At 41.2% G+C, this 10,838-nt stretch overlaps 1 protein-coding gene across 3 annotated transcripts; it reads left to right on the forward strand.

The window, feature by feature from the left end:
* Nucleotides 1-280: 280 nt before the first annotated feature.
* On the forward strand, nucleotides 281-10,305 carry LOC117761820 (WD repeat-containing protein 82-like). Of its 3 annotated transcripts, XM_034586090.1 has the most exons (17): nucleotides 281-702; nucleotides 1,200-1,300; nucleotides 1,671-1,737; nucleotides 2,235-2,334; nucleotides 3,075-3,191; nucleotides 3,303-3,458; nucleotides 3,570-3,639; nucleotides 3,728-3,870; nucleotides 7,413-7,586; nucleotides 8,222-8,317; nucleotides 8,419-8,523; nucleotides 8,631-8,645; nucleotides 8,737-8,778; nucleotides 8,860-8,985; nucleotides 9,143-9,293; nucleotides 9,897-10,018; nucleotides 10,110-10,305. In XM_034586090.1, the coding sequence occupies exons 1-17, from the start codon at nucleotides 542-544 to the stop codon at nucleotides 10,275-10,277; spliced, it is 1,914 nt and encodes a 637-aa protein (XP_034441981.1). In that variant the 5' UTR covers nucleotides 281-541; the 3' UTR covers nucleotides 10,278-10,305. The 3 variants fall into 3 exon arrangements, with proteins under 3 accessions (XP_034441981.1, XP_034441980.1, XP_034441979.1); XM_034586088.1 differs by lacking the exons at nucleotides 281-702; nucleotides 1,200-1,300; nucleotides 1,671-1,737; ... (3 more) ...; nucleotides 3,570-3,639; nucleotides 3,728-3,870 and adding exons at nucleotides 6,168-6,441; nucleotides 7,227-7,304 and having other exon boundaries at nucleotides 7,408-7,586; XM_034586089.1 differs by lacking the exons at nucleotides 7,413-7,586; nucleotides 8,222-8,317; nucleotides 8,419-8,523; ... (4 more) ...; nucleotides 9,897-10,018; nucleotides 10,110-10,305 and adding an exon at nucleotides 3,965-4,172 and having other exon boundaries at nucleotides 294-702.
* Nucleotides 10,306-10,838: the final 533 nt, after the last annotated feature.

Below are 10,838 nucleotides of genomic sequence, written 5' to 3' on the forward strand. Positions count from 1 at the left end.
TGTATTTCACTCACTATTGAAGTTGACAGAAACATCTATATATATATATATATATATATATATGTAAAACTTTACACAAAACTTTACCTATGCTAAACTTTACAGGGGTTTTTTTCAGTAAAAACACTGCTTGGTAATGGGATGTATAAGAAGGAGAGAGCTGGATAAGTCTTGCACTTCCTTAAAACTACAAATTTATATCGCAAGATATAAACTGAGGGCATAATCTGTAGTGATAATTCCCTACCGGTGGGAGGCAGCAACGCACTAAATGGTGCCTAGTCTGCCGGAAAGAAGAAGAATAAGAAGAAGAAGTCCGGGTTGGAACAACATGGCCGCTTGTTGTTTACACAATGAAATATGACTGTTTTTTAATGTTTGAATGAAAACATGAGCACTGAACTCGCATCGTGGCTCCGTGAGGACAGTAGCAGACAAACAGCAGAACTGACTCCCAGGCTCCAGTAGATCAGAAATAACAGAGGGCCCCGTGCAGGTCGTGTTCTGCGGGCTGTGTTTATGTTTCGGAGCCGCAGCAGACATGAAGATCACGGACGGTGTGTTACGGAGCTTCCGAGTGGCCCGGACCTACAGCGAAAACTCCCAGAAAGTCAACTGTGTGGACTTCAGTCCGAATGGACAACATGCGATATCCAGCAGCGACGACGACTGCATCGTGTTGTATGACATCCAGGAGGGAAAGTTAGTATATATATATATATTATACCATAAAAACGAAACCCAAACTCATACCACCATTGTTCTTTTTATCTATTTATTTTACACATTTCTATTTTATTTGTATCGTTTTGCCACTTCAACTTGTTTTTAAAACAGATTTTCCCATTTAATGTTTGTTTTACCTATTTTAATCTATTTCCTCTTTTATTCTGCTCGTACACTGTTTTGAAGCAGGCTTTCAGATTTGAAATGAATTTCTTTCAATTCTGTGTTGTTTTAAAGGCCCAGTGTGTAAGATTTAGATGAAAGGGATCTATTGGCAGAAATTGAATATTAAATAATCCCAGTGATGTTTTCACTAGTGTGTAATCAACTAAATTGTATGAATTTTTGTTTTATATACCTTAGAATGGGCCTTTTCTATCTAAATACTAAAATCAATATGAACCGGGGTGTGCAGGATGTTCCCTGTGCTCTTATGTGATCAGAAGACTGACATTGTGTTCTCTCTTTTTCAGACCCAAGCGTACTCTGTTCAGCAAGAAGTATGGAGTGGACCTCATCCGCTACACACATGGAGATACACAGACGGTGGTCTACAGCTCCAACAAACTAGATGGTAACTAAAACGACACTCAGTGGAGCTCAGATCCACATCAAGATCTGCAATGAATTCTTTGAGAAATCAACCAAAATGCTGAAAAGCAGCCCATCTCGCAATGTTAAAGAAAGTGGGGAAAAAAATCTTGACATTTACCAAGACCAAAATTCAATGCTTTGTTCCTTGGGTCACGCCCCACCCCTACACAAACTTTAATGGAAATTGTAATCCTGCTGACAAACAAGCAAGTGGACAGGGATGAAAACATAACTTCCTTGGGACTCGCGATAGCCACCTGTTGGTACACAAGCACCAAATACCAAGATGAGAAATATACTTAAAGTACATGTTTTAGTGTTGGTGAATGAAAATGTTTTGTGTCGTGCAGATACCATACGATACCTGTCTCTGAGTGACAACAAGTACATCCGCTATTTCCCCGGACACACTGCAAGGTGAGTGTATGTGACCACCTGGACCACCACATAATAAGAGGCTACATAAGCATAAAGTATGCATGACCCTTGTCATGTGATGGGTAGACAAATACAAACAGAAGACCTGCAAACATTTGGGTTCTCCTGCATAGTGTAAACTGGAAAGTATTTAAGGTCTTGATGTCCTAACCAGATCAAACCAAGAAGCCAAATATCATATTTTAATATTGTGTAATACTGTAATACATTTATGAGTTAAGTACATCTTCTAATCTATCAATTATCCATATCTTATCCTAGTATGCTGACAAGTATATCTTCACAATTACACTTGAATACATAGACATAAGAGGAGTCGTAATGGTAAACTATAATCCTGATCAGCGTGAACATGTTTACCTCTGACATAGCAACTAGTTACCCAGTTCTCCACAGGTGCCATTACTTTCACTTCATGCTACCTGTTCTCTTCCTTGTTGCACTTAACTTGATTGTTTACCACATATTGGTTTCAGGGTTATTGCTCTCTCCATGTCTCCAGTGGATGATACGTTTATCTCAGGCTCACTGGATAAGACGATCCGGATCTGGGACCTACGCTCTCAAAACTGTCAGGTGATTATTCTGTGAACAAGTTGGAAAATGAAACTTCCTCTGCTCTCTGTGGGCAGTGACTTCAATGTGTACACCCACTGCTGTAGCTGTTAGTGCTTTAAAGCAGGACTTCAGAAATTAGTGCACATCACGGTGCTTTATGTCAACAGCAGGCAAACCCCTCTTTATATTCATAAGCATTTGTCCTGTGTCCACTGGGTGTCCCCAGAACTGCTGTAGGAATATGGACCCGCCCTCTCAGATGGAAAACTGGACCAAAATACAGCAGCTAAAGCACAATATAGTAAATTAAACTCTATATGTAAAGTGTATGACACAAACACGAGTCAAAAATTAATTTGGCTGAAATATGGTGGTATTATTTATATATTTTCTGTCTTAACTTTTCACCTTTTCTCTGAATTACCTCCGGCACAGAGCCTATGTTTCCACCCCTGTCAGTGTGTTTGTTAGTTGTTTGGTTTTCCTTGAAACTTGGGGGAAGGATGGGTCAGGAAAGAACCAATGAAAATTTGATGCAGATTCACTTTCTTATACTTTGCAAGATAGGACATTTTTCAACATTTTTACCATTTACCCAGGGAACCGTTCATTGGTCTTGATCAGGCACATTTAAGGAACTGATATGTATGAGTGTGTATTACTTGGTGTAAGATTAAGTTCAAGGGGACTGTTGGGCCTTGGTAGAGGTATGCGCTTTACTGAGTACCGTTCTAGTTATTTGTGTGTCTGTCTTTCAGGGTTTGACTAATCCACTGGGGCAACCTGTTTGTTCCTTCGACCCTGATGGGCTGATATTTGCTGCAGGGGTGGAATCACAGGCCATTAAACTTTACGACCTTCGGGCTTTCGACAAGGTAAATTGCAAAATCATTGTGTTCACGTTTTGTTTCTTTGAGTGTGTGAGCCCTTTGTACTGCTGCTGTATTATGTCGTGTCTATAACACCTTATATCTCCCTGTTGAAAGGGTCCATTCGCCTCCTTTGAGTCGAGGTTTAATCGCGTCTGTGACTGGACGGGACTCAAGTTCAGTAACGATGGGAAACAGATTCTCATCTCGACAAACGGAGGGATGATTCGTGTCGTCAATGCATTCAATGGATCTGTGCTGCACAATTTTTCTGTAAGAGACATACACAGTCATTTAATCACTCAGCCACAAATCTATTGAATTGCACCTGTTTACAGTTACTTGTATGTGGTTGAGGGTTTCTCTGTCTCTGCTCATTTGAAGGGCTACAACAACAGTAGAGGCGTCTCCCTGGAGGCTTGCTTCACTCCAGACTCACAGTTTGTTATGATCGGTGAGCTAACATTCTGACGCTTTATATTTTGTCGACCCTCCTGTGAGACCTCTTCCCTGATCTTGTTTAACCACGTCTTGCTGTGCAGGCTCAGAGGACGGGAGAGTCCACGTTTGGAGCACTGAGAGCGGGATGAAGGTGGCCGTGCTGGATGGGAAACATCCAGGACCCATCAACACGCTGCAGTTTAACCCCAGATACATGACGTTTGCCAGCGCCTGCACGAACATGGTGAGATGATCAAATGCACTGAATCAGCTACTGCTGAACAAACAGCGATGAACAGAGTGATCATTTATGTTTTCTCCTCTTGTTCTTTCAACAGAACTTTTGGCTTCCGTGCATTGAGGACTTGTAGAGGGAGTGAATCCTCGTACGGTGTAACACATGGCCATCATGCAGTGATGCAGGAATACCTTCATGTGTATTTTGTCACAATAAGAACACTGGTGTAATAGTATGTTGGAGACATACTTGCCATTTTTAAAATATTTTTAAGTTTAACATTCTACCATCAGTATTTTACAGTATTTTTAATAATGACTGCAACTGAAAAACATGTTTTCTGTAAAACGTTTATTGTTTTTTATAGAATTCAAATTTGAATATTTTAACCCTTTATCATGGTGTGTCCTGTATAATGTGTGTGAAACATTTTCAGTGTTTTTATTATTAAAAATTTTGATATAAATGATAACTTGTTTTTCGATCTAAAAATGATGTGTTTTTACTCGAAATCTGAATACACAGTTATATAGCTGCAGTTAACGGTTACTTTTATTATCAATAATCTGACAATAACTGTTTTTTTATAAATACTTTGGTCTATAAAATGTAATATAATATAATAATGCAGTATAAAAGCAATTCATTATTTCCATAAAGATAATAATTTTTATCTGGAGCATTTAATAAACACTTATCAATCACCAGATATGGAGCGAACATAAACACTGTACATTTAGACATTACATTTACAATTTTAAAAAGAGAAAATGCAGCCAAAAGCTTTTATTAGAAGAGAAGGATCTAGTTCATGTTCACTATAGTTACTGGAGATGATGTGAAATATTCACAAGATCAAAGAGCGCTCTCCTCCTTTTGGATGCCATTAAGTTTCAACTTTTGAAATTTAACTATGGGTCCCATGATTTAGTCAGCACTAACTACATGATGCTCAATGGCACACACAGCTCTCTCTCTATATATCTCTATTTCTCTCTCTCTCTCTCTATCTATCTCTATCTCTGTCTATGTCTATGTCTCTTTAATCAAGATAGTTGCTCATTCATTTCTGTTGACTGGTATATTGCTGCTCCCACAACAACAACACATCGCTCATGCAATCTCACTCAACAAACTCAGTTGGTAAACCAATCTGTGAACACACATGCACGTGGGAGAGAGAAACACAGGCATTGTTAATCATTTTGATGAATGGGTATTTTCTTTTTTTGTATTTATTTGAACACAAAGTGTGTCTTCCTGCAGCAGGGGGGGGGGGGGGGGCTCTGCTGAATAATGTATAGATGCTTGGGTTGTGTGCTCACCACAGAGTGAATAATGGATGATCCCATCACAGGTAACCTCACAGTTGCACACTTATCTTTCTCTCACCAACCTGTGTGTGTGTGTGGAGGGGGGGCATCTGATAGGTTAAGCACTTGTCTTTAAGATTGTTGATAACTTTTTAACTTTTCACACTCATTCACTCGTGTGTGCCTTTTGCTGTGTAAACACTGACCTTGTGGCCTTGACCAGGACCAGTGGACCTAATGTGGCAAAGTGTCATTCCTGCAGTACTGGTTAAGGTCAGTGGTAAGCTGTGAATTGTGGTTAGGTTAAGGTTTGGTTTAGGCATGAGTTGGTCAAGGTTTATGTTAGGGATAAGGTTTTGGTTAGGCTGTCCACAATGAATGGAAGTCAAAGCAAAGACCTAATAAGGAAATCTTCACAAACCTGTGCGTGTCTCTCAGTGACTTTGCCAGTGTGTCAGCGATGGATTTATTTGTACTGACATTTAGGAGCCATCTCGTCCTGTGTACACACCTGCAGCTCTTCTCTTACACTTTGAGTTGAACAGTGTTTGAATGTGAACATGTACATTCTCATATTTTAACAGTGCACGTGTTGCTTGAGCTGTCCGCCTCACTCTCTCCTCTTCATCAGCTGCCAATAGTAACACATTCTGTCTATATGCACAACATGTCCTGAGCTTTAATACGGCTCTTGGTGCAGGTAACAATGTTATTTAGTGGCCAGATTCTGCCTTGGTGTCACATTTCCGTGGCTGGAATTTGAGACCATGCAGTTGTATCTGCTGCGGCCACCGTGATAAAATGTCATTCCGTGCGTCCCCCTGGCAGCATCTGAAAACCCTGCGCTGATGTCACGAGCAGTGGATTCGTCCACAGCTCGGCGGGCCCCTCGCACAACGGAACAGGACGGTATGTGACCTGGGAGAGGCACCCCCACCGAGACTTTTCAAAGTTGCGGTCATCGATACGCAAAGAGTTTTAGATCAGCGGTTAGGGTGGCATATCCACTGACAGCCACGTTATTACTCATCAGCCACGGTTCCGCAGATTGTATTTCAAGTGTTAGGAATCTCCCGAGTCACCCTCCAGGCGTTAATGTCACTGGTGTGCGTGGGTCCATCTGTCTGCCATCAGTGGAGAGGCAGCCTACCTGCCGAGCAGACACCAGGAGAGAGGACACACAGACCTGGACCTGGTCCTTGTTGCACGAGAGCAGTGTGTAGAGGTGACTGCCACAAGATGTCACACCAAACTGGAATTAACGGTAAGCGCATTTTTAAAGGGAAATTATTTCAATATCCTTAAAGAAAAACCACTCTGTTAATTGAGTCGTCCCTAAATTGGTTCTAAATTCAGTCTAATTGCTTTTTTTTTTCTTAGTCTCATTCATGATATTCTCAGATTTCTTAGGGATTTAAATGTCAAGTAACTTCATCTTTTTCATTTAAATGCTTTTAATATAAATAATCATGGGCTGTAAAATGTCTCTGACATCACAAGTCTGGTTCTCAGTTAATGTGTCTATGATCGGTGTTGTGATGCCAGTAATTGTGATATTTAACACTTACAGGCATTTATGGATATTTCAAGAGCAACGTATATACATGGATGTGTGTTATTGCATTTGGTAATTGGAGCGTAGGGGGACAGGTTGGTCGGAAGCATACCTCTCTCTCTCTCCTTCCTCACCCGTTCTTACATCATTTATGAGACAGGTGTGTTTGGTAACCATGGTGAGAGAGGAGGGGGGTGGGGGGTGGGGCTCAACAAATGGTTAAATCTAGTTTTCAGCATCAAACTTCCCTTTCACAGTCTGAAACCAGGGGATGAGGAGGATGTGTCATCAGTAAAACTCACATTTCTCTGGTCATTTCGTACATTTGTGGGTCCTTCTGAGTCACTTAAGGTGATAGCGTGAGTCCCTGGCAGTGGATCAAATGTTCTCCCTGAAGTGGAGTCTCAGGTTCTTACTTACCTAACTCTGACTCACTTGCTTCAACCCCCCCATCCTTAGTTTTGACTTGTCTGCCTTATATCTGGTTACTCAAGCAACATCTGAGCTGAGTCAGTTTCTGGCCGGGGCGAAGGGAGGTGCCATCAGAATCATGAAGATTGTCATCAGAAATGGTAAACATGAGATATTTACGTATACTAGAATAAATTTACTTAGTTAGTTACTCATTCTAAATCCTGAGGTGAGTTTACTGATGCACATATTTTCTGTCTGCAGAGGAGTTGGTGTTAGATTCATTCAGAGAGCCTGCATACAGCTGGGACAGAGACTACGACCAGTGCCTGCTGCCCCTGCTACCGCCTCGGGAGCCCTGCTACATCCTCTATCGTCTGGACTCCCAGAATGCACAGGGATACCAGTGGGTCTTCATTGCCTGGTCACCTGACCAATCAGCAGTAAGTTAAGGAGATGCTGATCCACATGTCATGGCTGATTAGCTAGTTTCAAATGTAGTCATTCAAAACACTGCAATGTTACTGTAAACCTGGAATAAGATTAAAACCAGGTTTTCAAAAACACTTTAACGAACTGAAATAAGATCATCCATCCATCCATCCATCCTTCCATCCTTCCATCCTTCTATCTATAATATCTATTCTATCTATCCTGAGGGTCGAGCTGTAGCCAATCGTAGCAGCATTGGGTGAGAGGTGGGGTACAGGTCATTAGTGTATAGCATGATACAGAGAAAAACAGCCTATTACACTCACATGCACATCTACAGTAAATGTAGAGTCTCAAATGAACCTAACCCCAATCTGCATGTCTTTGGACTGTGGGAGGAAGACCACACAGAGAGAACATGCAAAACTCACACAGAAAGGCTGCGGCCCAACTGGGATTAGAGCCAAGAAGAAATAAGATATTTAAGAATAAAGTTCACATTATATCTTATATCTTGTCTGTACAATTGAAGTGTAATTTTTATATGCAGTCAAAAAATAAAGACTGATAAGTAAAATAAGTGGTCATTACATAAAACCATGTCTGGAGTTCATTCTGTCCTCCTGTCTGCTGTGCCGTCCTCCAGGTGAGGCAAAAGATGATGTATGCAGCAACCCGTGCCACACTGAAGAAAGAGTTCGGAGGAGGTCACATCAAAGATGAAATGTTTGGCACAGTCGAGGTCAGTGAAACTTTTAAGGTTTGAAAACTCACCCATGAATCTTCTTTAAAAGACAAAGTACCTCAACCCCCTTTTGTCCTGGGGTCTGTCTGTGTTTGCAGGAGGACGTGTGCTTCCAGGGATACCTGCGTCACATGTCGTCCTGCTCCTCCCCAGCTCCTCTCACAGCTGCCGAGCAGGAACTGCAACAAATTAAATTCACAGAGGTAGAGTTAAGACAATATCATATGTCTGAATATGGATTAATTGGTATGTTATTTATGCAGAATCTTCTGTATTCATCCTGATTGCTTCAACGTTTTTGTTCTTGTAGGATAAAGTTGTATGGGTATGTAGATTTTTCTCCTGATACAAATTCAAGTGATTACATGAAGAAGAAAGCGGTGGACAGTTTTTAAAACTGTCTCTTCTGTCCACAGGATGAACGTAGACGAACCGGGAATCCAACCCCACGAGCCAAGGTTTGTCTTGTCCTGTACATGTACATTCATTTCCTGCTGAAGCAGTCATGTTATTTTATTTATATTTGTTTTATTGTGCAGGTTACAATGGAGTTTGGCTTAGACAAAAGAGCACAGGCTCTTCAGGGCCTTGCATTCCCATTACAAGAAGAGGCCAAACGAGCTCTGCAGCAACTCAAGCAGAAACGTATCAACTACATACAACTGGTGAGCTCAGACTAAAAAATATTTTATTACTATTAAAGTGAACAGCTTGCAACATGTAAGATACCCCCCTCATACCAGTGCTTGTTGGTAAAAAAAACAGCAAAATCAACGGTGCATTACTTGACCCCAGAGCTTTTTTGTGCACGTTGTGTCTCAGAGGCTGGATGTCGAGCGAGAGACCATCGAGCTGGTTCACACCAAACCCACAGAGACCCACGATCTTCCCTACAGGATCCCCACAGATTCACCCAGATACCACTTCTTCATCTTCAAACATTCCCACCAGGGTCAGCTGCAGGAGGCGCTGGGTCAGTACACACTCTCGCCCAGATTTGACAAGTCACAGTAACTTTGCTTATCTTACTCTCATTTCTATTGATGTATACTAATAGGCACTGGTCATCCATTACTTGGTATACACTTAATTTTATTATTTTTACAAAAACTTTTTTTATCTTCACTTGTATTTTAGACTTAATTCTTTATTTTTTGCTTTAATTTTTTTAAATATTTTATATTATCATATCTTCAGAATGAGCGTAACAGGCGAGCGAGACAGCTTGTAAGTTCAAATGAATGTTACTGTTGCTTCTCATCGGCAGGGTGTGTAAAAGGTCAACTGTTTGCTAATGTGTCAGCCATAACAACTTTATTAGGTTAGATGGACCAATGATGTGTTTTCAGCTTTTTCCACTGCCCCCAAGTGTTAAAAATAATTAACTGCAGCTTTTAGACATGACATCAATCTGTACAAAGAATGTCCATATGTCTACTACTTCTATTTGATTGAAGTTAAGTGCCACCGCACCAGGTTCCTGTGTCTTTGTCCAAGGAGCTTAAACAGCAGACACGATTATAACTGATCCAGTGAAGCAACAAATATCAACTGACCACTTCATGCACTCCTCCAGTGTTCATATATTCGATGCCTGGCTACACCTGCAGTATCAAGGAGAGGATGTTGTACTCCAGCTGTAAGAACAGGCTACTGGACGAGGTGGAGAGAGACTACCAGCTGGAGGTCACCAAAAAGGTACAACATCACCCACTTATTGTTTAACGACCAACGCTTCCATCTGCTGAAGATTCTAACTTATGAAACTAATGTGTGCGTGCGTTTGTAGATGGAGATAGACAGTGGTGATGGTCTGACAGAAGAATTCCTGTACGAGGAGGTGCACCCGATGGAGCACACCTTAAAGCAGGCCTTTGCCAAGCCGCGTGGACCAGGAGGCAAGAGGGGCAACAAACGCCTCATCAAGGGCGCGGGGGAGAACGGCGAAGAAAGTTAGATACTGTACACACACATATATAAACAAGTACACAAGAAGAAAACCGATACCCGATATGTATGAATTGACTTGTTATTTGACCGTTTAACTTCTAGCCATTCCTTCTTTATTTTTACTCAAGGACACACACACACACAAAGATAGATCCACCGTGAATCAGAAATGTGAAAATGTGAATATTTTTGTGAAATTAAAGCCAAGATACTAAATTCCAGGAGCTGCTTTGTGAAAACTGAATGAGAAGTCAACTTTCAGGGAGATGGAGGGTGATTAGCTGACGTATTTTAGTTTGAATACCAGATTACAGTGGAAACAAAGTCATGATGAAGTAACGATACTTAAAGGAAGGTGCAGCAGCTTTCAGATCAAAATCTACAGTCATGTTAATCTTCTTACATCTGGTGAATCAGTGGGTTTATCAGCCACGTAAAACTCCTGCTGTGAAGCCAAATCTTTTTTAAATCCATCTATCCATTATCTATACAACTTGTCGATTGAGAGTTTTGGGGGAGCTGGAACCAATCACAGCTGATATTGGGGGCGAGAGGCGGGGAACACCCT

Source organism: Hippoglossus hippoglossus, chromosome 5 (assembly GCF_009819705.1).
Source record: "Hippoglossus hippoglossus isolate fHipHip1 chromosome 5, fHipHip1.pri, whole genome shotgun sequence".
NCBI lineage: Eukaryota > Metazoa > Chordata > Actinopteri > Pleuronectiformes > Pleuronectidae > Hippoglossus > Hippoglossus hippoglossus.

What these genes read in the sequence shown, in the direction of transcription:
- LOC117761820 (XM_034586090.1), top strand. Translation starts at nt 542, where the DNA reads ATGAAGATCACGGACGGTGTGTTACGGAGCTTCCGAGTGGCCCGGACC. An exon ending in TATGACATCCAGGAGGGAAA is followed by an intron (nt 703 to 1,199) that starts GTTAGTATATAT and finishes TCTCTTTTTCAG; the next exon opens with ACCCAAGCGTACTCTGTTCA. An exon ending in GGTCACCTGACCAATCAGCA is followed by an intron (nt 7,587 to 8,221) that starts GTAAGTTAAGGA and finishes GCCGTCCTCCAG; the next exon opens with GTGAGGCAAAAGATGATGTA.